General features: G+C 47.5%; 1 protein-coding gene across 4 annotated transcripts; it reads right to left on the bottom strand.

The window, feature by feature from the left end:
- Positions 1–1428: 1428 nt before the first annotated feature.
- LOC104147810 (myosin-IIIb) lies at positions 1429–26695 on the bottom strand. Of its 4 annotated transcripts, none has more exons than XM_068928693.1 (30): positions 26553–26695; positions 26402–26467; positions 26124–26254; positions 22810–22912; positions 21315–21417; positions 20700–20856; positions 20264–20366; positions 19835–19963; positions 18325–18433; positions 16950–17066; positions 16422–16522; positions 15876–15962; positions 15633–15698; positions 15211–15324; positions 14008–14119; positions 12766–12812; positions 12444–12509; positions 12022–12141; positions 11420–11505; positions 11133–11180; positions 9491–9538; positions 9215–9306; positions 8126–8257; positions 7430–7548; positions 6905–7104; positions 4851–4940; positions 3989–4154; positions 3368–3676; positions 2956–3038; positions 1429–1802 (listed from the first exon to the last, which is right to left on the bottom strand). In XM_068928693.1, the coding sequence occupies exons 1-29, from the start codon at positions 26676–26678 to the stop codon at positions 2979–2981; spliced, it is 3207 nt and encodes a 1068-aa protein (XP_068784794.1). In that variant the 5' UTR covers positions 26679–26695; the 3' UTR covers positions 1429–1802; positions 2956–2978. The 4 variants fall into 4 exon arrangements, with proteins under 4 accessions (XP_068784794.1, XP_068784795.1, XP_009678980.1 ...); XM_068928694.1 differs by having other exon boundaries at positions 26559–26695; XM_009680685.2 differs by lacking the exons at positions 26124–26254; positions 26402–26467; positions 26553–26695 and adding an exon at positions 23338–23449.
- Positions 26696–26697: the final 2 nt, after the last annotated feature.

Here is a 26697-nt window from a genome sequence, read left to right as displayed (position 1 = left end):
CCCATATCATATTACTTCACTTCTCCAGCTGCAGCTCCAATGTGTGCAACAGGGACGGGCAAAGCAGTGTGCACACGGACCAGCTGTGTTCAGGCGCACAGGGACCTGCCAGGCAGTGCCCACAGGCACAGGGAGCTCAGCTCAGGGTATGAGGGGGAAATCTCACCCAGGGTATACACTGGGAGACGAGGATGGTGTGAGAGGAAAGCACCATTACAGGCAGCAGTTGCACAGCAGGATTATTAGACCATGAGCCTTCAGATTCTGCTCTCAGACATCTCACAAGTTCAGAAGTAATTCTGCAGCGGTGGCGTGGCTGAGCCTCTCAGCCATGCTGCCCCTTCTTTAAACAGCCTCAGCACTGCGCAAGGGAGAAACCAAAGGACCACTGTTAACTTTCCCTAGCTCAGCTCTATGGGTCTGTACCTTTTGCCTAGCTTCCTTCAGCAAACCTACGCAGCAACCTGCTTGCTAAATAACACTGCTTCTTCCAAGATAAAACTCAACAGCACACAGCTTTATTCCCTGGTGAGCCAGCCACAGTGGCAGGTAGCAGCTGCGTCACTGAAAAGTGCATCAGCGCAGGACAGCCCTTGGCTGGAAATGCCTGGGCTGTGGCAGGCAAGCTGAAGCAATGTGGGAGTTGGAAGGGCTGCATATGCGTCACCTGGCACAATCATGAGTGGCAGGGCCTCAGCTGTCACCCATCCTAATGCTCCAGGAAAGGCAGGCAGGGAAGCTTTGCCAGGAGGCCTGGAAAGGGAGGCCTGTCTGCAACAAGCACACATGAGGGGCAGGCCTTTGCCAGCATCTGGATGGTACCTGAGACACGAGGCTGCCTCCATACATGGGCAGGCACTGGTCCTCATGCAGGCATGGACAGCTTGGCTTTGAGCTCCTCACAGGTCCAGTCCTGCCTGCAGTTACTGGATTACTGAGACAATCTTCTGTCTACTCTCACAGCTGTTAGCTGTTCTCCACTTACAATCCACGCCTGAACTGACTGCAGGTTAACAGGAACAAAGAAAACCCTGGGGTCCTCCTTAGGGGAAAACTTGACTGAAAAGCAATCTTTTTAAAGGGCAGAAAACACATAACATGTAACCTGGTCCTGTATATTCCCAAGTACTCTACCCTCAGGCATACTGTGAGAACGAGAAGAGACCACGGTCCCTGTGTCTCCCTGACTTGAGCACTGGCTAAGGGATGGGGGCAGTGCAGCTGGGGGACTGATACAAGGGCAGACAACTCCCTCTGCAGAGATATTTTTTTGTCCCTTAATGGTCTCAGCTCCCTTTCAAGTGCTTCTGCACTCAACACAAAAAGGACACACCAGGTTCATTCCATGCCTCCCAAGTCCAGCTTTCCCCAGCACCCGGAGAAGTAGATACACAGGACCAGAGCAGAAACAGAAGACTCGATGAAAAATACATAGGAAATCAGCACATAGTTGTAAGTGAACACGTTGTTGGGAGATATCCAGTCTGTGACAATTAAGAGTGTGGGGTGAAGGGTCTCCAGGTACAATGAAGTATTCTCAGGCACTGTGGATCTATGCATAAAGCGTGACTGTTCCCATCCTCTCCCTTCTGCCAGGATGAGACTGGTCTAGGTACTGCAGTCCCAGCCACTGAGATCGGCTGAATGCTGAAGAAGGTGAATCCCTGCAAGAGTCCTGCCTAAAGGCACAGGGCCAACTGTGTGCAGGGAAAAAAAAAAAGGCTGCCACGTATCTGGATTTGTTCACGCGATTATGCAAGGCTCAGCAGCACCAGCAGATGACAAGGCTGAATCATTTTCATCTGCAAGAAAGTCAGGAAACACAATGCAATGGAGAACATAAAAGGAGGGCTTCATTCAACAATCCCAATATGACATGCTTGCTATGATCTACACAGATCCCGCAGAATTTGTTTGTCTTCTGCCTGACCTCAGGCACAAGAAAAGAGTTCCTAGGTACCTTAATAACCAAACACAGGAACGAAGCAATTGCCAAACGCTTCTGGGAGAAGCCTTTCTCAGCCACTCAGAGGAAGACAAGATAGGCCGCAGCTAATAAGCTGTGGTCTAACATGAACTTCCGGGAACTGAATGATGCAGGGCACTCAGTGATGTCTGTGCAGAGCTGCAAACCCTGCAGTAAATCTGTAGCCAACAGCATGTTCTGATCCCTCTCCACTCCCAGCTGCTACCAAACCAACAAATCTAGATTTTTCCAGAAATGTACAACAGCATCACTACTGCTTCTCCCCGGCTTTAGCAACTGAATAGGACATTGATTTAGCCCACTGACTGCACAGGGGGAAGTATACATCCACATCAGTCAACTAAAATATTGGGCTTAGCCAGCTGTGTCCAGAAGGCTCCTCCTGACGCTCCATATACCCTCCATAATCCACCTAGCGTACTACAGCCTCAGTATCCAGCTGCTGTGACCTCGTTTAAAGTCCTCAGACTGCTGCCTTATGCTCCCAGCCTTGCCTTCAGCTCACTGTCTGCGCTAGACCCCGGAGCTCTCTGCCCAGCATCCCTTCTGATGCATGCCTCTCTCCACAACCTTAAGTTACTGCAGCTGACCATGCAGTGCACAGATTTACTTTCTGATGATCCTCTTCCTTCCAGCCTCAGACCTCCAAACTGTGGTCTCCAACAAACTCGAGCTCCCTCCGTCAGCCTTGTTGCAGTACTGCAAGCACAACGCTTACCATGGGTGCCAGGAACCCAGCCCTGTGCTGATTGTTCCTACTTTTCCCAGCCTCTCTCTGCCGCTGATCTCTTTGCAGGCCAGGAATAGAAACTGGCAGCTGCTTTCCATTTGCCCTGCTCTATTTCCAAGTAGTTGATGGCCAAGAGACTCCAAGATGGCACACATGAGGGGAAAGAGCCCCTTTTCTCCTCCGTTTCCTGGGGATGCTGAAGTTGCCATCTGGCTTCCTGTGCATCTCCTCTGCTTACCGTGTCACTTGGGCTGTATGTCCTCAATCCTGAGGGTTCGACTGCAGCTCAGTACAGGAGCTGTTCAAGGGAATGGAAGAGAACTGCAATGGGAAGCAGAGATACAGCATTAGGGAAGTACTGGCTGGGTCACTGGCCATGTCACAGCCCCTTGTGTTGTGGACTTCTCTTTACGAATCTCAGAGATCCCCTCCAGGGTCTCCCCCAACCTGGCACATTCAATGAACAGATCCTTGATGCCAAGATCACCAAATAAAACCTGTCATCCAGGAGACAGGAAACCAAGCACCGCTTCTGGAAGCCTCCTACCTCCTATACATGGATAGGGCAGCTCCACACATCCTACAGTGGCTGTGGGGACATGGCTGTGGCAGATGAATGCACTAGAAGGCTGGAGCTGCCCCCTGCTCACCTGCTGGATTTCCTGCATCGCCAAGCGTATGGAGGAGTGAAGGCGAGGGAATGCCCGCTGGCCGCCTCCCTCCTCTCCTGGGCTTGGCTTTGTCCTGCTCTCATCCAGGCTCTGTTGCTCTTGGCACTTCTTGGCCCTCCTGAACCACACGCGTCTGAGAACTGAGGCTGCTCCTGTCTGTAGAGCGGGCCTTCCAACAGGAGGCCCAGAGAGGCAAGCCTGCTCCCCTGGAGGGGTCTCCTCCTCAGCTGCAGTTGGAGTTACTGTGAGACACTCCAGGTCTTCATAATCCAAACTCCCACTGCTTTTCTAAGGGTGAGAAGAGCAGATTCAGCAGCGGTCACTACAGACCCTCTATGTACCCCAAACAGCACGGCTAAGAGCAATATCCAGCTGTGATTACTGACAAGCATAGGGCAGGGGCTATCATCCATCCCAGGAAACCCCAGTGGCCAGCTACTAGCCTTCCCCGCTACGTGCGGAAGAGGCCAGACTGCTTGACCAGTACAGGACTCCCACAACGGGAACACAAAGCAGAGATATTGCCACAGTGGCTATTTCTGCTCAGGGCACAGTCCCAGGCCCCAGCCCCTTTTCCTGCTGCAGATTTTCAGCATTCACCTGTCCGCAGGGAACAGTAAGTGTCTCCATGAAGGGCTGGATGCCCACCGTCTGGTGATACCGAACCAGTTCAGTGAGTGAGGCATGAGCCCGATCTTCACCCAGAATTACGTAGCGTGCATTGGGCTGCATCTCGATCATGTAGTGTCTGCAGCGTCCTTCACCCCTGGGGAGAGGAACAGACAAATAGTCATGACACAGGGCCACGGCATCTCTCCAGGACCCAGTCATTGCTTTCTGTACTTGTTGTCTCAAGAGGCCCAGATGCAATCAAGAGCCACAGTGCCAAATATTGCAAAAGCGCAGGAGATCCTCCATGCTGGAGTGTTGCACACTGTGCTAACAGGTGCTGGAGGAGCAGCAGTTTCCCCAGAGTCAGCACAGGGGCACAAAGAGAGCCCAGGCATCTGGATCCAAACCCCAGCAGCCTGTACCATCTCCTAGGTCTGTTGTCCACATTACTACTCTATCTTGCATGATGCCATATGCTTCCAGCACACACTGATTACCTCTCCTCAGACTCTTCCCTAGAAAAGTCTCCTGTGCTATATCACTCCTCAGGCCCCAGTGGATGCTTCTTCCAGCCTGGCTTGCCCACACAGCCATTTAACACATGTCAAGCAGTACCTGCACCCTGTAAGCCCCAGAGTAGCATCACCCCACCCACACACTGATCTAGTCTTTGGAAAGAGACAGACTTTACAGTGTCCTGTTGGCTATTCCAAGCTGTGTTTGAGGCACCCCACAACGGGAGAGACTAAGCATCAGACTCAATGGACTACTCCATGGAGGAAGTTAACTATTCTAGCCATACATAGCTCATTTTAGGATTTTCTTCTTCCTTCTCTACAGTGCTTATTACCTGTATGTCAGGGTGTAGCCTGGTCGGCTCTGGCTGATGCGAACAAGGAAGCAGCCCAAAGGCTTGTCAATCAGCAAGTTTTCAGCTTCCCTGGAAGAAGGAAAGAGTTTTTCAGAAGACAGTGAGCAGCTGTGTCTGTGCAAGGATTCCCAACCTTGCTACCATGGTAGTGGTCCCAGTCCACCGGCAGGGCAGTATCTGCCCTCTGTGTTCCCAACTAGAGGTTTCCAAGCTCAGGCTTGCTAGCGCAGGGAGGCATTAACATGCTGATGTGGTGCAATACTCTCAGCCAAAGCCTTTCCAAGCAGGGCTCCTCCAAAGCTGCTCCGGCAGTCTAGTGCAATAGCAACAGCCACCTTCCAGCACAGAGCACATGACAAAGCTTGGCTCAGATGAGAAGACTGTGCACATGCGCATTTCCTAGGCTCTGGGGCTGCTGAAAGAAGTCAGAAGGCTATGGATTAGTGGCGCTCAGCACGATGCAAGCCTTGGAGAAAAGCCAACTTTGGCTACACCACTCCGGTTCCCTAAACCTCCCTACTGGAAAAAGGTCTTCCCCCCTTCAGCTCAACAGACAAAGCACTGCTTTGTGCTTGCCATGTGCCTTGCTTCGGACTAAAGGCAACTGCACATCACCAGTGCAAGTTGGGATTGCTCTTCCTACTCTATTACATGAGGCTAAACTGACTCTACTGCACCGGGACTTAAATCCAGGGCATGAAGCACCACTTCAAAAGTACTTAAAACCTCAGTGTGTGCCTATATTTGAACTCAGTTTTGTCCCACAGGCACTAGCTCTTCTCAAGCATTTTTGCATCCATGGACAAAAGCACTGATGCAGTTTGGGGCCTTGTTAATTACCTAAAAAAAAAAAAAAAGTAGCTGTCAGCCTCTATAGGGCCCTATACTAAGCTAGCACGCTGCGTAATGTCTCTGAGTAATGCTCACGCTGACAAGCTAATAAAACCCAGCAACTTGTGATCTAAGACCAAAGGAGACTTGCAGCTTTAACAGAAAAATGTTGCAAACTGGAATAAGATGATGAGGATGTTTGAATGACAGGCACATTTGGTAGCAATGCCTACACACAAGTCCCTGTAAATAAGGGGGCACTGGCAGCTAGCAGGCATGCAACACCATAAATTAATTTGTACGCAGGGGAAACTGTAGCTAGAAACTTTGGCATCTACCTGCTAACCTCACTATCTTGCTGCTATCTGATCGCTGGCATAATCAGCACTTCACTGCTTGTCACACTGCTTGGAAAGAAAAAGTGTTTGGCTCAGCCAAGAGAGTAATGTGAGAGGCATACACAGTAGCATAATTTCAGGCATTTAAATAAAGGGTTTGGCCAAAAAAAAAAAAAAACTTGGGAATTCACAAACCCTTAAATGCCTCCACAGGAAGGCAGGGTTTTGTGGATGCCTCTCCCAGGCTAGGGGAGGTAAATTCCAGCTACACTGTCCTCTCCTTAGATAGGAAGAGGTATCCACAAAACCTGGCCTCCTCCCATGCCTGGGGGCTTTGGGGATCTTGCCATTGGATACTCACAAAAGCCCCTCTTAATAGTCTTTTTAATAAATGTATATTGAATTCTGCATTCCTCTGCTGTAAGAACGGCAACTGAGAAATGTGAGAACAGCCATAATGAGTCAGTCCAAAAGTCCACCTTCATCCCATATCACATCTCTGCAAATGGTCCATAACAGGATAAACATTTATGGGTATTTCTCCTTCAAGTACTTTCCCAGCCTCCCTTCCCTGCACAGGTTCTGTATTTAAGAACCCACAGCAGATTTATTTTCCATGAGCTTGCACAGCCTTTCCTCGGGCCCATGTAAAGTTTCAGCATTCACATCCTGTGGCAAGGAGCTCCAAAGCTCCCTCTAATGGTTTGAAGCTCACAACCTAGAAGCGAAAAGTCCTGCATATCCTGTTTCTTTATGGAGGCAAATCCATGGGACTCCAACCTCTCATCCTAAGGACGCAGCAGCTTCTGCCTCTTTGCCCCAGCCCCAGCTGCAGCCAGTGTGTCCACCCCCTAGTATACTCACCTCCGGCTGATCATCCCATGCAGCCAGCTTGGAAAGGCCCCATCGTCCTGCATGACCTTCTGGGCCTGCGTCTCTCTGAACCAACGGAGAGTTGCTCCTCTCTTGAGTTTCCGCATTTTTGCCTCTTCTCCAGTCTGTTCCTCTGTCCCCAGAATGGGGCGAGGCCCAGAAGGGTGCAGGAAATTATCAAAAGGAGTGGACTGAAAATGGGGACAGGGGAAAGTGGGCATGAAAGCAAGGTCAGAGGCAGGGCTCCCTGAAGAGATCACTTTGGTAGTTCCCACTCCTGAGTCCCTGCAGTTAGGACAAGATCACCAACCATCAGACTCCGCTTTCAGTTCCTCAAAAGCACTGACCAAGTTTTTTCACTAACCACACTAGGAAAGGACTCTCTCATGTCTGATAAAGAGAAAGACAGTGTTCTCCTGTGACCACATGCAAGAGAATATGCATATGCAGAAGGTGGAAGGAGCACGGAAACAGCAAATGTGCCTAAGTGACCCCAGACAGAGCTAATATCACTACCTCTGTGAGTTTGCTGCGTGGCCGTGGGACCGGTGGCTGTCGTGGCATATCAGGTGCAGGGCGGGGACAAGGCTGAGGGCGTCTCTTTCGTGGCACGGGGACTGGCAGGGAGACTCTTTCTGCAACAAGAGGAACAGGTAGACGAAATTTGAGATCCAAGATCCATGGGATCCATCCTCCATACGCCCAGGACAGGCACAGGCATACTGCCACCCATGGAGGACAGGAAATATTCTGCCTCTCCAGCACACACTATAGCAACAGCTGGAAGAGGGACCATCAAGAAAATAAGTCTGGAGCTCAGTCCTTCCCTACCTCTCTTCAGCCAGGCTACTAAGTCTGAGAAGGGGCAAAAGAGACAAAGAACATGGCCTCAAACCCACTGTCAACTCCCACTCCAGATGTCTCAAGGAGAAGCTACATAAAATCACAGAGCAATGATTCAAAGCTCTCCCCCACTGAGCGGATGGGAAAGGCACAGCCTGGCATTCCCTTCAACACAGCCAGGCAAATAACCTCCATCACTCTTTCTGTTCCTCACAGAGAAAACCTCACTTTCAGATGGACTGCATCAGTGGAGCCCTCAGTCCCACGAGAACCGAGGACATGCCATCATCCTCAGGAACTTAAAGCACTTTGAAGCGATCATCACATGAGTAGCCACACACTAGGGTAGTGGAAGTGGAAGCAACTCACTCTGGGCCTCTGCTTCCACCTCCCGCTGCCGGCTTCTCTCTCTTTCTGCCTCCTCTTGTAGCCGTAGGGCCTGAGCTCTCAGCTCAGCCACCAGTTTCAGGTATCTCTTCCTGCAGCTGAATCCCCTGAAAGCTGTTCAGGGAAAAGCTGTGGTTAGAAAAAAATGCTAATCATGCCTTGTCAGTCCCTGGTGGAAGCGATATTCCTTTGCCCTGCACAAAGCCTTCAGCGCTTGAACCCCATTAATGCAGAGCAGTGCAGGCTCTCTGCTGCTAACATGCAGCCAAAACCATGTCAGAACTGTTTTTTACTCTCTAACCTGTCTGACCACAGATTTTAAAAATCAAATCAGAGATTTGAGCTCTTATCTCTAATGACAAGGCACAAGATACCTAAAGAAAAGATCACACAAAGGTCACTGTTAACCATTTATCTCCTCTGGGTCACTAATGAGTAAAAGCAGAGCTCAGCTGTGCAGGAGTCAGGATTTCCTTGATACTAGTCTGTGAGATGACCTTTCCCATAAGCAGCCAATACAGGGTTCACCAGCAGCATTAGAGACATTACATTATCCTTCTCACTTCAGCAGGTATGAAAGCCCATGAATTGAAAGCAGCACCCTCTCCTTCCCGTAAGGACACTACCCACACATCTTTCCCACAGATCAGAACAAGGAACAGCATGTGACAGCCTGATGTTCGTCGTACTGTGTGTTGCCCAGCTGGAAGCTTCTCAGATGCTTCAGCAGTGGGCACAGTGCAACAACCCATACAGATGAGAAGTACAGCAGAAAGAGACTCCTCCTGCCTTAGTCCTCACGGTGCCTGTGCCGACAGAAGTACCAGACTGCCCGCAGCGCCTTGCTCTGTAGAAACAGGCTGCCAGGGCATAGACTGCTTGGTCGGGGAAAAAATATGTATCTTATATCTGCGTCATCACACCCTTCTGCCTGTCTCTGAAAGTAGGAATGAGATCTGTGCCACTCTCATCTACTTGAGAGAGCCTCCTCAGCTTAACACCACTCACAAGCCAGCCCTCACTCCCTAGTATGAGATCAGAGTTGAGGGGCTCTCCTGCACCAGTGCTCACCTTTCTGTATGACAACTGCTGCTCTTTCCAGTCGCTCCACACACTTTGCCAGCTGCTCCTGGTGCCAGTATTTAAAGAAAAGTCGTGACTTTCTGTGAGGTTGAGGAAAGAACCAATGAGAAACACTGTTTGTCTGAACTTGCATCCCATCATCCTTTGAACAGGCCCTTGATACAGCCATAGTATTCTCCCTGAAGGGAGCCAGATAGCAGCGTAGGTGGATAAAGTCTCTGCAGTTCAGGCCCCCCACTCCCTGCACCAGCAATCCACACCTACCCACATATCCAGCCTGTCAACTCTGTACTTTGCAGTATCTCCAAACAGCTGAAAGAGAGGAAAGAAGTGCAAAAGTCATTTTCCACCCAAAGTAGAGGCTATGCAGCCAGTGGTTTTAGGTGTATAAAGGAGAAGAAAGTGCCTCAACAATTCTGGGTTACTTTCTTTGCCCACCATCACCTGATCACATTCAGTAACTAGTTTGCAATCCGTAGAGCTCCTTGAGGAACAGCTAGGAGAGAATTACACTGGGGAATGTCAGCAAAGGGGTTCCTAGAGACAGACTCCCTTCAGCTCCTGGGAAGGCAGTTCTGCAGGGCATATCCTATGCTCAGAGGTGGTTTTCACCATTTAGTTTCTGAACTCTTGGGAGCACACAAGTTGCAGGACCTGTATGATGATATTCCCTGGAAAGAGCTAGTTTTCCAATTCTGATTTCATTTTGCAGGCTTTGGTGATAAAACCTGGGTCACCTGAAAAGATTCCCTATTTCCCCAACGTTTGTATCTTTCATAATACTTAGACTTGAAGGCAATACTCCAGGTGCATCACAAAGACAACCTCCTCCCTCTGCCTGCAAATCCAGACCATAAAGCCATAATGGCACTTTCTACCATCATCCTGCAGAGCAAAATAGAACTGGTTTTACTTCTCTCTCAGCCAAATTCTGCTGTGCCAGAACCTATAAGCCAGGTTACTTTTTTCCCAAATGCATCCTAGGAGTTTCATGTCTGGAAATACATAGTGCTGCCTGTCTACCACCGTCTCTCTCACCTAAAAGACCTTCTTTTGACCTCACTTGGGTTTGCAATTCTTATTAATTCAGTACCATCAGAAATTTCAAGGAAGCTCTGTGAGGGCTGGAGGAACTGCTCCCAGGAGAGAGCTTTTCCAGAAGGACATTCAATTTCTTTTCTTAGAAGAAAAAAAAAAAAAAATATATATATATATATATTTGTCATCTGGCTGCCTTACATGCTTCATTCTCACAACCAGTCACAACTGACTGTGGCAGGAAGGAGGGACTGGAACAGTGAAGGAGAGGAGGTAGGGAGTTGCTGCCCTGGACAATGGAAGGGGAAAGCTGATAGGATCAGACTGTAGAGCTGGAGAGACATTTATATTTCAAAAGTTGTGGAAGGAACAAACAATCAGGTGCTGCAGGTATGTTGTGCCTGTACACATAGAAAGTTATTGGACCAGAGACATATGCTCTCTAGCTTGGGAGACATTCAGTGCTGGCTGCTTAGTCAACCCTGTCTTCAACTTATTCTTCTCAGATCATCAGGGAAGAACCTGGAGAGGCAGCAGAAGGCTGCACTGAGTCCATGTCCCACTGAGTGCAGTGGACACCCTGACCTTATCTTAACCCCAGCAACTGAGTTCATTTGCCAGTTCTCATTCCATAGGAAAGAAAGGCTACATATAAAGCAATCCACAAAAGATCTCATTCATCGTTTTACTAAATGATTTATAAAACCCTAACTATCTTTGTCTAGGAATCTGTGGTCTCCATCACCACCAAAAAGCATCCTCACTTTGTTCCTTTTACTCAGTTTGCTATGCTATCCTGAGAATAAAAGTTTCTGAAGAACAAAACGGACTAAAACTGGATTGCACACGATAGAAGCAGGGTTCCTACCTTTCTTTTGTGAGAGACACATCTGGTTTACCTAGAAGAATTCCATATCTGTCAAAAACAAACCAGTTCAGTAAGGTAAGAGTCATAGCCTTGATGTGCTGATCCACGTCACTCTCACAGCAAATGACAATAAATCAGTGCCTTTCTACTCAATCTTCCATAGCAAATAACTCCATGGTCTCAGGCACGTGAACTTTAAAGATAATTTCACTCTCTGCCCGTATCCAGTTACCAACGTCACTTCCCTGACAATATTTAACATGGAACTTTCTAAAGGTTTAACAAACCTTTCGGCAAATTCCTCAAATGAGGGTCTCCAGGAGAAACCATCTCGTCGGATCCGGACGGTCTCCAGGAGTCCATTGTACCGGAGCTGAAGCAGCAGCATAAAGAGGATCAGAGAAACAAACAGACACAGGCCAGAACAGGTCATTAGGATATCAGTTTGTCCCTCTGCAGGCAGAAACTCGTTCATTCAATCCCAAATCGCTCTGGTTCAAACGACAGTTTCTTTTTAAAAATGTTTCCTTGGTTAAAGACTGAATTTACCAAATCCTGCAACTCCTGTGATTAACTACTCTCAGTTAAAAGTTAGAACACAAAACAACTACCAGAATGACTTTCACCTTCTAGCTATGGGTATTGCTTTACTTCTGTCTCTTAGAGAATAGCCTTCTACTTCTAAATCTGTACACAGAGGTACTCTAAGGCACCAGCTCAACTTCCCTCTTAATCCTATCCTTATATACATCAAACAGACCACAGAGCTTTCTGAACTCTTCTGAACATTTTCAGTACTCTTTAAAGGATCTTGACCTAAGACTTGACACAATATCCAAAGACCGAGACTCAGATGAAGCACCTGAAAAGAAAATTGCTTTTTCCTTACCTGTTGCAGCACCACTTGGCTGTCCACCACACCTGGCTCCTTCTGGCTGTTGGGCTTTATGCAGCGCACAAAGTGCGGGTTGGCAGAATACATCCGCTCCATGAGTACCATCAGGGAATGCTGGTGAGGGCAGAGAAAGATCAAAGATCAACAGCCCAGCTAGCCAAAGCATTACCAGACCCCTCTGAGTGCGCTATCCTGTAGATGAGAATTGCCTTCCCACCCCACCAGTTCAGGCTCTCGTAACATCAGCTGCCCAGGTCTGATGACAGCCAGGTCACTCCTATCATGATCAGCTGTGCTTGGCATCCAAAAAAGCCCCAGTCCATATGTTGGACGCTTTACTACATGTAGCATCCTGGAAGCTCTCAAGAATATCGCTGCACATATCTCAAGGGGCACTGCAGGCAGCAGTACTTTACCCGGAACTGAGCTCCCACTGACTGCTTTCGTGTGCTGTTGAACTTGTCATCTGCTCCTGGTATGACCTGAAACCAGAGCAAACGAAAGGATTACCCACGGAAGGGGAGCCTGATTACTCTGCCAGAAACCAGACAGCTAAAAGGAGAGAGAATGGATTTCAGGGAGGGAAGGCAATTTAAACATAGCAACAGAAGTAAGCAGAAAACCCAGTAAAAAATGAGGGAGAGTGTCTGCTCTCAATTTCAATCTGCTTCTTCAGTCATGCATATCAGGAACTGGGCCACCAATTATCAGTTGCCATGTGGACCAGAAGTACGATACCTTGGCTTTAACATGAGGCATCAGTGTCCCTGTCCTGGAGATAGTGGCTGGAAAAACAAAGACAATAATTAATTTTGTACCCTTACCCACAGTCAACCATGCCTAAATATTCAAACTTTGCAAATATGCAAATCTCCCCATAAATACTGAATCACAAAGAGGAAAATACAAGGAAAGAGCTAAAGAAGAGAAGAACACTCAACTACATAAAGCAGACAATCCAGGCAATACTGTTTTCTGCCACTGAGAAGACAAGGCAATCAGGTTACTTAACAACCCTAAATGACCTTCAAAAGAAATATCACAAACAGGGAAGGTCTAACAATGCAGGAAAAAAGTATAGATAGCAAACAGAAAGCTCACCCACAACAGTCAACATGGGAGATGATATAAAGTTAAATAACTTGAAAATAATTCAGCAACAAGATCCAAAATTCAGGGAAGCTGAGTTTACTGGATGATTTAATGAGAGTCTTGTACACCCTGATGCAACAGTGTCATCTGCACGGAGAACAGGTTATACCTGCTGTTTATGAACTTACAAAGATTTGGGACTAGACTAAATATCTTCAGCAGCAGTGCGGAAGAAGCAACAAAAACAGACATTTGTGGAACACGAGCAGAAGAACTGCAAAACACAATGGAGACTGAAAATGAAATTTATCAGTTGCCTGTAGATCCTAGATAGCTGCTTGGACTGGACAAGACAAAAAAAAAATCTGCACAAGGAGCACTGTGTTCAGCTAGATAATTCCAAGGAACCCACCTGATTTTTTTTAATCTTTACTTTCACAGAAGCTTTGGACACTCTGAGGGCTTATTAGTAACTGGAAGAAGGGAGTGTAAGGAAGACGGAGAAATAATGCACCTGACCTCAGAGTTTTTTTTTTTTATCCAGAGCTGTCGCTGGAAAATGAAATATGTTCAAAAAGGATCACCTCTTCACTCATTGCTTGTGTCTCTACTGCAGTCTACATTGTGAACTCTTTGGTGCTAGGTACCAAGGAGGGGGTATTGGGGGGTATTTCTGCTACCATGCATCAGTACCAAGGGGAATGGAGTAGCTCAGACAGCTCTGTATATGTCAGAAGCCTCACTCCAGGCAGCAGGTTTCCCAGAACCTCTCTGAGGCTGCCAGTTCTGGAACACATTCCTGGCACACAAGCCTCATTCCCACACTTAGCTCTTGCTAAGGAGGGCCCTGATTAACGTGGGTTGCCCCATCACAATAGAGGGACTTGCCTGTGAAGAGCACGCTGAGCAAAGGAGTGACACTGTTGATGAAGAGTCCACGAACATTGGCTGGCAAGGTGTCTCTGTTCTTCTCTAGAAAGCCACCAGCAGTATATTGTACCTAGGGGAAAGTGCAGCAAGTCAGTAAGGCCAGCAGTGCTTACAGGTTAGCCCCAAAAGCCACCTCAACAGCTGGCCGGGGCAACTGTTAATCTGAATGTACAATGGCTTGCACAACAACTCTGTAAACACATATACACCCCCTTTAGATGCACATCCTGAACAACAAAACCAAGGGGATGGTGCTGAGGCATTAGAACTACAGGTCTGCAGCATAACACTGAGACATTCACCTTTTCTTGTTCTGCCTTCCTTGACGACGATGACGTTTCATTTACTTTTGGTTTATGATTCACTCTCTTTTCTCCTCGCTCTCCCTCTTCCCTTTGAAAAGGCTTCCATTCTGCTTGATGCTATGCATCCCCTTGTTTCTCTTGCTCCCTTCCGTTCTCATCTCTAGCCTGCCATTCTCATTTCATGAGAAGTGTTAATCTTTTTAATAATGAACGTCACAAGGAATAACGTAGTCGACGGCTGTGGAATTAGACTACTGAAAACATACTACAACGACCTCCGTCTTCATCTGCTCCTGCTACAAAATTAATTCCAATCAATTCAATATATTTGGGCCAGAGCATTCAGAACTGGTGGCAGTAAAGTTATATACAATAGTCCTAAATCCAGGTGCTTTCACCTTTAAATATGTAAATAAGCACCCCCATCCTCAAAATGTTGATTATCTAGCTGCTTTCACCGGGTTCCTCAGTGTTTGCAATAAATTCGTGACTTTTATGCTCTGGACCCCTGACAGCTAAACATAAGCCATTAGGCTTTGCCTTCAGGGCTTTACAATGCATGCAGGGCTTTCACTTTATGAAGGACTATTTTAAGACCAGAGCTCCAATATAGTGATGACAGGTACAACATAAATACCTCTGAAACCTTATGCTTCCCAGACAAGCCTCATTTTCTTCAGGAGTCATCTCTCCTCCTATACTTTCTAAAGAGCTCCACTTACCCTAGAAGACAGCTCTCAGGGAACGCTTCACTCCTGTGGGACCATGTACTGCTTAACTTCAAAGCTTTATTTGTCAAACCCCTTCCTCTCCCCTACATACATTCCAAAGCATGCTTCCTGAAAACTGGACTTACGTTCCCGGCATAGTGAATGATGCTGAAGCCCAAAACACGGCTCCGACCTGGCTGGAAATGCAAATTCCCCTTAAAGCTGCTGTTTAGTTTATCCACAAATGTTTTATCAGTTGCCTGCAAGAAAACAGTTTTCATAATCAAACTATAAAGTTGCAACATAGTCCTGATCAGGGCACATGGAAGTAAAACAAAGTTTTGGAAGTGGCCTTGACCATGCAACAATTTCGTACTGTACTTGAGCTTATTTGACTCTCTGCAGGGACTGGACTGTCCCTGATCTGGCTGTCCTGTCCCATTATCCACACATGAGAACACCTCTGCTCGTCCTCCTGTTTACAGTCACACTCCAACATTAGAGCTCTCTCTGCAGCACAGATATTCATTCTCCACACCATTTGCTCTGTCTCCTATCTCACCCATACCTGAGGAAATGCACTCTGCTCATCCAGAAGAGACAGCAGCCCAAGTGGCTTGGCCAGGAGCAGATCCTGCAAGGAAAGGAGAGTCGTTAGACATAACTAAAGCAGTACAGGGCATCCCCTCTCACCTACATCACTCTTTGCGGAGCTTCTTCCCAGATACATCTCCTCCCCATGGTGGAATGAGGAAATCTCTTCTCTTGGCTGGATGGGGCACCTCTCTTCTGTCAGTCTTATATCACTCACCAGAATGGGTTCATTATTGCTGAACTTAATAGTTTCCCAAGGCAGCTCTTCCTCCCTGTAGGCAGCCTGCTCCAGCTGGAAGATGTGCTGAGACAGAGAAAGCAGAGGCTAGAGTCTCCAAACCGGGTTAGACAACCCTAAACATCTTCCTTCCCACCCTGAGCAGAGGATGGAGGCATGACTCTCTTATTCATGGATCAGAGGCCCAAGATGAAACTGCTGTTCCGCACGCCTATCTGTAACCTTGTTGCTCACTGCTGCTGGCACATAAAGCAGGAACACTTCTTGAGCCACCACAGTGTTCACATGTCCCTACTCTACTATTTCGGTCATTGCTTGACCTATCTACTCCTACTTTCCCTGCACCAGTGGTTCCTCTGCCATGGCAGATAAGGTTGCTGCTCCCTACCCTGCTGTACTAAGCACCATTTCTATCTTTCCAGGCAACGGTCCTGGTTTCCTCCCATTCTCCTTCACATCCCAGGTAGATCAGTGCTCTGCTTTCCCCCCCCCCACGCCAGGTGAGATCACCTGCTGCAGACTTACATGGTTGAAGAAGTGCTGCAGCTGCTCATTGGCCAGGTTTATGCAAAGCTGTTCAAAGCGATTCACTGCAAAGTTTTCAAACCCAAAAATATCCAAGATTCCTAGAAGAGGGAAGACGAACATGCCATGGAGCCTGCAGACCATCCCTACAGGTAGCTAAATACCCCATCACACTACAAGTGTCATCTGGCCCTTGGGGCACATGGAGCCAAGTTGTCAGCTGCAGCTCTCTCAAAGTTCCTTTTGAAGAACTAGCTAGGAGACCCCCACACCAAGCCCCACCTCCTCGGCAAAGCCAGAGCGTCCCAGAACTACAGCCTCACAGACCACCTTACTTCAGACCACCTAGCTGCCCTGGGCTGGCTCCTGCCCTACAGATTTCACGCTGTTGACTAGTATCTCCAGTATGATCATCTCTTTGAAATCCTTAATGTAATCTTCATGATACCTCATATTGCGCTGTTCCTCCATCACGGCTGAGGGATGCACGTATGGGGGCAGAACAGGAGTAAGACAAGCAGAACTCACCTATCTCCCTCAGCTCTACCTCAGGATCCACATTCTCAGCCAGAAGCTCATTGATCTTGGAAACAATCCAGCCAAATACTCGGCCATATGCCACCTTTGCAATGGAGTCTCGAGCATCTGCACAGGGCAACAGAGAATGACAGTGGCTCACGGAAGGGCTCCCGGGAGAGTAGGGAACACAGCATACAAGTTGGCTCAGCACATCCACCTCTAGCAATAGTGTCTAATGGTTTATGAAGCTGTTTTGGAGACAAGTCATCAGATGTCTGCTGATCTTCCCTACCCTCTGCAAGCTCAAACATAACACTTCCATTCTGAAGTCTTCCTTCCTACAAGACCAGATATGCGGTACTAGAGCACTTGTAAAATCACATAAAATGGAAAAGTTCATTAAAAAAAAAAAAAAACGAGTCTAGCTGCTTTTTAGACTACCCAGAGACTTGTTTCCTCCTTTGCCTGTCTACTGCGTATGAGCCCTATTACAGTTAAATTCAAACTAAAGCCTCCAAGTAGTATTTGGAAAATTGAATGGCTCCACTGCAAACACTTGAACTTCCTGCTAGCCTACAGTTGCTGCCCAAAGAGCTTAAATAAGGAGAATGCAACTGCTGAAAAATGTGCTGGCATTCTAAGAAGAGGGAGATCAAATTAACATGACCCATTGATGCACTACTGACTGGAGATGTTTATTTTATTGTCCAGAGAGGTGCAAGAGGAGACATTTGAGATACAAGAGGATACAAGAGGAAACAGAGGTAAATAATTCTCAGTTTTCACTTTTTTGTTCTATTTTTTAAGCAATAATCTAGAAATTTCTGGGATTTCATATGTTTATTTTTTAAAAATGTCTCTTATTCTAACTCAATCTTTTGTGAAGATTATCTTGGATTAATTTATTTTCTTACTGAAAGAAAAAATAACACTTCACACTATTTTAACATACTTCCCATGCATCTCACTCCTTCACTGACACTGTGCTGTTGCACTGATCCTCTTATTTAATTCTCCAGCTACTACCTAGAGTTCTCCACATTGCCAGCACTCTGCAGCAGCAGCCTTCCCCACTTTTGCACAAATATCTACAATTGTCTTTAAAGTCTGGATTTGAGGGATAAAGCAAGGATAATTTCCTGGTTTCTCAGTTAAGCTCTGCAATCTCTTGGAGATCAAACAAAAGCAGTATTCGTGGTCCTGTGTGTCGGTAAGAGTCCCAGGGGACAAGCATAGATATACTTGCCTTTACGCAAAAGAAACAAGAAAGCTGCACAGACAGATATCTTTGTTACCAAGAAATTGCACATGAGTAGGGACACCCTTTCATCAAAAGCAGGTCAGTCTTTCTATTCCGCACTTCTGTGATTCATACGTTTCTTACCTTCCGCCTGCTGCTTGGTGTGAAAACGCTGGATCTGCTCTCCCCGGGTCAAGGACATTGTGCAAATGAGACATTTCAACAGCTCATCTTCTTGGACTCCAAACTGACCCTGGGAGAGAGGAAACAGATGGGGATAGCCAATACCGAACCCTTACGTGGAGACTGTATCTCCTCGTACGTGTGTGACACCCAGTGTAATGGAGCCAGGATTCACATTGAGACCTTTTGAGTTCTGCTGTAATATAAATATTACTGTTAACATCTGGCAGCACTGGAGTCAGATGTATGCTCTGAGATCTTCACCATCCTGTGAAGTGATCAAACTCACTCTTGCTGCTCTCTGAAATACTTTGTATTTTAATTTCCCAGTGCTGCCACCTTTCACCTTCTGCGGGAGCTACACACCAGTCCCTGCTGAACGGTTTAAGGACTTACTATGGTACAGCACCACGATGAGGAGGCTGTGCAGATGCTAAGGGGAACGTCAGCAGACTTTAGAGTCACAAACCCACAGGAGAGAGGAAACAAAGGGAACTCAGATGCAACTGAACTCCTTAATAATTGCTTTAACAGGAATTCCCTCCCTGTGGGCAATAAGTGAAGAGCAAGACAAAAAAGCTGGCTGCTAAACAGACGTAGGTGTTTGTTTCAGGTGTGGTGTAGGAGGGAAACAGGCAAGGAGATGGGAGTGAAACAAAAAGACAAGGGTGCTATGGCTTCAAACAGGTCAAAATAAAAAGACAGAGCGAAGGCAGAAATATTTGTTCAATCTTTCTGTTCTGTGTTGTTAAAAAAGCAGGTAATATATCCGTCCCACATAACAAAAATGAGACGGTCTAATGAAATATGTACTTCTTAATCTGATGTTAACTTGGGGCAAAATAGCAGAACGTTTAATTCAGGATAAACAAAAATTGGTAGTAGTTAAGCTGGTATCTTTAGACAAGATTACAAGTCTAACAGACAAAACTAATGTGCAGACACTGTGCACCTGAATTTCTCCAAGGCATCACACTTAGCACCACCTGACTCTTGATTTTAAAACGTTTGCATTACATGAAGTCAACAAGATATGTGTCATATTGCCATACGCAAGACAATATTTCTGAGGAAAAGAAATAAAGAGCCTCAGGATCACGGTACAGCTTATGTGCTGCAAGACTCGGTTCAGTGGTACAGCTAATATTGTCCCTAGATATACAGGAAATAGAAGCTGGGAATTGCCTTTTTGGGTATCACCAGCAGTGGACACAGCGGCAGTCATGGGGTCATACTGTGCATTTCCGGAAAAATCTCCTTGTTCTTCAGGAGTCTTCAAGAGATAGAAACCTTCCCTGCAACATCTGGCAGGAGCAGCTCCTCAAATCCCCACAGGAAAATTCTGGCACCTTATACAAGAATTTAAGAGCACTTCTTAACATAAATATTCTCTAAGGATGATGCAGTCATGCTGCTAGTGGGGACCAGTATCACATCCATAATGTTTCTGTCAGCAATTCTTGTGACTCACCGCTGCAGCTTTCAGCCACCCCTGGGAAGCTCCGCTCACTTTTACAGACCCATTGTTCTCCTGAGGCTCAAAGGTTACATTGCCCAGAGACAAGACACCAGCCAAGATTGCCTGCATGTCGACTTGCTCCTAAAACACACAACAGGGGTGACCAAAAAGCTATCATCAGCCAGCGTGCAGCATATAACATCCACAGTGAGCCACAACCCAAAGAGCTTCCATATTTCTGAGATCATTGAAGGTGGAGAGGTGAGGGAAAGGCACAGGCAGCCTGCAGGAAGAGGCTCTACACAGTCTGCAAGATTCAGGTGGTTTGGAAGCAGCATGGAAAGTTCGGAGGATGGAGAAATGGGAAACAAAACAGCAGCCAGAAAAAAACCCTACATCTGCAGGATGCCCAGATAGACAGGAGTGGTGCTCAGAACTCACCTGTTCTTGGAAGCCCACCATGTCAAGGGCATTGCACACCTCTTGATATTTGTGCTTCCAGTGCTGAGCTACATCTTCTGTACCAAATCGTCCACTTATGTACCTGAGAAAGTGTATATCCCATACAAAATCATCACATAATCAGCACAGCCATCAGCCCTACCCCGAGGGAACAAAGCAGATCTGTGGCAGTGGAGAGAGGAAAGGGAAAAACTTTTCCAAGGTCATACAAATGAGAAATGAGATTCTAGACCTCCCAGCTTCCAAATTGATCCAGAAGACCTCTGCATGTGTCCCTGTTCAGAGCCTGTTGCCGCTTCCATTCATTTGTTCACCCCCGCCAGGGTCCACCCTGGCAGAGCCATAGGCTCTGCTATGCTGCTTCCCCCTCTACCGCACAACATGAACACTAAACCGCAGTCTGCCTTTGAAGTACCTGTACAGTGAGGGATCCAATAGCCCATACATCTCCTTTTCCTCTGAAGAGAGCCCAGCAAACATGTAGTAGAAGATATGGAAATTCCTCTCTCCAGTATCTTGTTGTACCACCCGTGACTTCTCTAACAGATACTCGCTCAGCTTTGCACCTCTCACTGCACACAAGAAAGTGACAAGGTAAACTTTGCATCTGGAAACATAAAGCTGGCTGACCTGTCCCCCATCACTTATTTGGTGATAGGAGCATAGAGTTGTCTAAAATAGGTATCTTGTGCACGACACCCTTAAGGCTGCCCAGCTCCCTGGAAGTGGTCTTCTCCATGCTTCCCATCATCTTAAAGGGGATGACCTTTGTTAGAAACCATCAAGGCGTACAACTAACAGCTCCCCTCCACCATGACCTCAGTAACCTTCCCTTACTCCCACACTGTCCAAACCCAGGCCTTATCCTAAAGCCTTAGTTGCTGTAGGATTTTTCTTAATTGCACACCCTCCCCACAGAGTATCAAGCGTCCAAACTTTACCCACCACAAGTTCTGGCTACTCAGGCCAGTCCCTCCAATGCCCACCCATCCCCCAAATTAGTCATTTCAAATGTTGCCCTTGACCTTACCTGTATTCTTCTGGAAACGCAGCTGTATGTATTTTCCAAAGCGGCTACTGTTGTCATTCATCACAGTCTGGGCATTGCCAAAAGCTTCAAGCAATGGATTTACCTAAAACAGGCATTTAAATAGCACAGGCACTCCTGAAATTAAGTGATCTAATTAACTCATTTGGAAAAGTTTAACTTGAGCACTTGATGTTCAGCATTCTTCCTAGTTACTGATGGGATAGGAAGCACTTCATCAGTACTCAAGAGCGTCTGTTTTATCATATCCTGTATAAAAGAATTGACAAAGCCTAATATATTCCGAAATATTCGTAATATATTCATACATGAGCAAAGAATGCTTGCTGGTTGGAGGAAAAGGGAGTTGGGGTACATGCTGGGTAACCTGCCGAACATAACTTTACAGCACTGCACTGTAATCCCAGATGGGCTCAGTCCTTCAATATATCTACAGGAAGAAAATAAGAAGACTGTATTATTTCTTCACTGTCACCTCTAAGTTTTCCACAAGCAGCTCACCTGAACTGAGGTGAACTTTGTTGCAAATGGAGGAATAGCGCATTGGCTACAAGCATTGCAGGTCAAGTCTGCCAGGGTTCATTAGGCTAGGCACAGCACCGAGCAAACACAGCTATTCTGCTCCCAGAACCTGCTCAGGTCAAAAACAGCTTGCTAGTGTGGCCCAAGCCACCTCTATGCAGAGCCAGCAGGTATATCAACACCATGTTCACACAGCCCAGGCATTCCTCTCAGATCTACCACAGATGACACTACACTGAAATAATAAGCTGTTCCAGAGCCCAAAGCACAGCACAGAAACACCTCTGTGGCGCCACAGGGAACCTGAAAACACAGACTTTATAATGAAGTAGTCCAAGGGCTCATCCTGCTTAATTTATCACATAGAAGGTTAAGGTATGATTTATTCAAAATAAAAACTCCTTGGACAACAATTCAAATGGAAATACTTTATATCAAGAGGCAAGAGTATATCAAGATCAGATGGTAAAGGTGTATCAAAAGAGCAAAGATGAAGCTAGCCAGGAACAGCAGGTATGCTTCTGAGAGTAAGTATTTTACTAGTCAATGAAAGGTTACCAAAGGCTGCATGGGTTCTCCATCCCTGTGTGTGTCATTAAATCAAGACTTTGTCTCTAATACAAGAAAGTCCTTGTTCTATATCAAACAGCAAGTGATTCCAAAAAAGCCCCTAATCCCTTTTCACAGACATCGTGCTGAATGATCCCAATGGTTATATCATTTAAGAACCAACACACTACATTCCAAGCAAGCAGAATTACTGATCCTTCCACCTCTTCTAATTTCTAGTCAGCTATTTCACCATTCTTACCCACTATTTCCTTATAACACGGCCAAAGTTTTGTTTTCTCATTTCCAGTGCGATAACGCATCAGAAGGATCCTTGAGCCAAGTACAAGCCGTCTTGCAGCAGCGTTACTTCTCCATCTACAAGCGTCACCCTGTAATGACCTACCTGTAAGATCTGCTGCTCCAGCTGTGAGTTGCCTTTACACAGGTTCATTATGTGCTGTAACAGAAGCTTTGTACTCTCCGTTTTCCCTGCGCCACTCTCTCCACTGCCAAGAAAAAGCAAAGTTAAGTTTCACCAGCCATAAAGTGTAGTTGTCCTGCCTCTTATGTCTTAGCACCCCATCGCTTGAAAGCACTCTCCTATATTCAAGTGCATCACAACTTTCTCAGCTACACCACACACATGAATACCAATTTGCACCACCGTTTTATACAGCAGGCTCCACAAGATACTGATCCCTGCCCAGAGGAATTTTTCCCCATATGCTCCACACTATCACTTCTGGACGAGGTGCACCAGGCAGTCCATTTGCTTTGCTTCTTAAGAAAAAATATATCTAGTTCTTGGAGAACAACACCCTTCGAAAGCGTTCTGGTTCGCAGATTCCCTCACATGCACTGGGGTTGACAACTTCCCCTTTTTACAAAGCCATTTGCTGCATCCCTCTCATATCCACAAGTGAGTACTGACCTCATGACAATATAGCAGTCTCAAACCTCAGGCCCTTCACATAGCCACGTGCTTCAGCTGTTTCCGAACACTGGAATACAGTTGCAAAGCTGCCCTCAGGCCAACAGCTGAGGCACCGCATGTCATTCTGGTGTCACATATTCCCAGCACTTCTGCCTCTAAGTCAAATAAGTAGCACTTGGAGAGCAGTTTCCCCAGTCCTCCCAGGACTGGGGAAGTACAGTCAAGACACCGTGCTCGTGGGAAAGATCTTTAGCATAAGCATAATAAAAAAACACCCAATGCAGGAAATGCTGAAGGTATACGCAAGGGCAGGTCTCTGTTTACATACCTGACCTTTGAGCTTCCGGTGTGGCTTTACTGCTCTATAGCTCCCAGTAGCCCAGTGGAACAGTGTAAATTCCACTCGAGTTTCCAGATAGAAAGCTCTTGGCACTGAGGCCGTGTGGGTTGCTCTCCTGGGCTCTTCTCCCCAAACAAGAGACCAAACAGTTTTCAGAGGGACAGCATCATGTTATAACGACTATACTGGACTTTGGGAATTGTTCTGGTTAGAAAGGAATGAAGGAAGAGAACAGTGCTTCAGCATTATGCACAGCTGGGAGCCAGGGTCCCAGTTTACTGCGGTCACTGAGCCATAGTGAGACATCAGTTCCTGGGAGGATGCCAGGACTCACTGCCAGACTCCTTCACGGAAGCTAGTTTTACTCCGTAACATTTCCCAAGCTCACACCAGCTGCAGTCCTGGGCACAGCACAGCTGCAAAGCCTTTGAGCATTTAGCCCCCCATGACAGATACCTGATCCCAAACACATATCAGGCTGCCATCATCTGAGTACGTACAACCAAAACAAGACCTTTTGCCAGCTGAGAACATGCCATCCAAAGTCCCCATCCAATACATAAGATGATTTGTTTGCAGTGATTTGCTTCCTCAGTAAGGGTGCTATCAACCAATATTCCCATGCTTGAGCCCACCCTCATACCCTCCAACAAGTGAAACAGAATCACTAGGTCCTGCAAGCACGCTCTCCAGCTGCAGATGTGTAACTACACCAGACTGTGAAGAAAGGAAAAGCCATCTCCAGGAGACCTGAGTGCTCTACCACAGGATACTGGGGCTGTGACTAAAGTCAGTCTGGAAAGCAATAGGAGACAGTAGAATTTGCAGTAGAAGATGACTTAATCGAAATGAGCCTTTGGCCCTTTGGAAGCATTTGCTGTGTCCAACATCACTTTCGGACTCTGAAACGTGCCATCCAGACCTCACAAAGCAGAGTGACTAAACAGAGAACAGGAAGGGCAGGGAGGTTGTGTTTATATCCCAGAGGAAAGCATATAGGTTTGTGCTAGGCTGGAGATGGTCATCTTAAACCTGGAGACGTCTCAGGAACATTGAAAGCTAATACCTCCTCATGCTGCTTTGATGAACTGTGGTCTAAAAGGAGGGACTTCCTCCCGTCTCATACTTCCCGTGACCTAAACTTCACCCATACCAGGTAATTTTATTAGTGATCACTTTACTGCTTGCATATAGCAGAACCACAAAGTTCCTGTTATAGGAACAAATAAACCTGTTAATCGGATTGCAGGATGCAGCTCAGATTCTTATCTCTGACGCTACAAACTGCTGTCAAAAGATTGATTAGAATACTGATTTCTCAGAGAATGCCCACAGATGGCTTTCCATCTCCCACAGCAATTTCTATGACTATTCTGCATTTCTAGGAGCCTTTTCCACATGCTGACTCCATGGCCACGACTTCACACGTGTTTAGTGAGAACATCTCATGTAGAGCACAGCCATTGATGACTTGCAGGCTAGAGAAACAAGAGGGTCTGGACCCTTAAGGTCTGCTCCCAGTCCCACCATGATGCTCAGTAGTTTTACAAGTTATTATTCAACAAGTCATTTCCCTACCATGTTGAAGGCAAATATTGATAACATAATCAGAATACCAATCTAAAGAAGAAAATGCTAAATTAAACAGCTGACAATTAACATTTCAACTGAGATGACATTTAAAGTCTACTCTAAGGTAATCAGAGTAGATAATTAGCTGGTATTTTGAGGCTTTCCCTGCTAGCTGATACCATCTGTGGCCCTGGCATTTCCAACACAACAACAGTAACATCATGGAGCAAAGTGTTTGTGACTGTGCTTGTGGTTGCAAGAAACTCGGTTTTCCCTCTAGTCCCGAGAACTTCCCAGTAGAATAATATTTTCCTTGATCAGATTCCCAAAGGTCTTACAGTAAAGAAGAGGAAGTTCTTCTTTACTCTGCTCTTTGGTTGTACGTGGGAAGCTCAACTTTGGGAAAACAGCTCTATTCTGTTCTTTACAATCTTCATTATACCAGTTGTAGTGGGAGTTGTTTCACAAGAGAAGAGCACTTTACGGCTTTCCCCAGAGTAGGTCAATCTTTCCAAGGCTCTGCCCTCCATAACTAACCCCTTTCAACCCAACATAGGGTTTTTTTTTTTTGCTCCACAAAAGCCGTATCTGTCTGTTTTCCGGACAAACCGTGAGCAGAGACATGTTTGCAAACGAAGTCGGGTTTTGACTCACCAAAACCTTTGAAGCTGAGGTTTGCCTGAATCATGGGAGCCCTTTGAATGGGAGACCACAGCTAGAGCTTGCTGGCAGCAGCCCAGCCCTCCGCGAGGGCCGGAAACCGCTCCTCGCTCACGGCTCCCACCTCTGCCCGGTCCCTCGGTGCCGCCGGTGGCACCAACCACGTGCCGGTGGCCCCGGGGGACGTCGGCGGTGCCGGCGGGCCGCTCACCTGATGACGACGCACTGGCTCTGGGGCCCGGTGGCCCGGCAGCCCAGCATGGCGTGGTAGGCCCGGTCGGCCACGGCGAAGATGTGCGGGGGCAGCGTGCCCTTCTCGTGGCGCCGGTACTGCTCGGAGACCTGCGGCGACACAGCGAGGGGGAAAGCGGGGCCTGGGAGAAGAGGCCAAAGAGCCGGCGGGGCCAAGCCCGGCCCGCCGGCCCCAAACACCCCGCTGCCGAGGCAGGACGAGGCGCCCGGCGAGGCCGCCCCAGGGCCGGCACTGACCTCTCTGCCGTAGAGCGGCAGGCGCTGGAAGGGGTTCATGGCGATGAGGATGTCCCCGACGTCGGTCTGGCGGCGAAGGGAGAGCCGTGAGCGCCCCGGCCGCCCGCCGCCCCGGCCCCCGCCGCCCGCCGCCGCCGCCCCCCGCACTCACGTAGACCTGCTGCCGCAGGAACCGCTCCCGCAGGCTCCCCAGCAGCGCCGCCTCGTCCAGCTCCGCCAGCGCCGCCAGGTCCCCGGCGGCCCCGGCCCGCGGGCGCCGCTCCCCCGGCGACACCATGCCGATGCCGGCCCCGGCC

This window comes from Struthio camelus, chromosome Z (genome assembly GCF_040807025.1).
Source record: "Struthio camelus isolate bStrCam1 chromosome Z, bStrCam1.hap1, whole genome shotgun sequence".
NCBI classification, from domain to species: Eukaryota; Metazoa; Chordata; class Aves; order Struthioniformes; family Struthionidae; genus Struthio; species Struthio camelus.
Note: the sequence above shows the minus strand (reverse complement) of the source record. Positions and strands in the feature narration are given on the sequence as shown.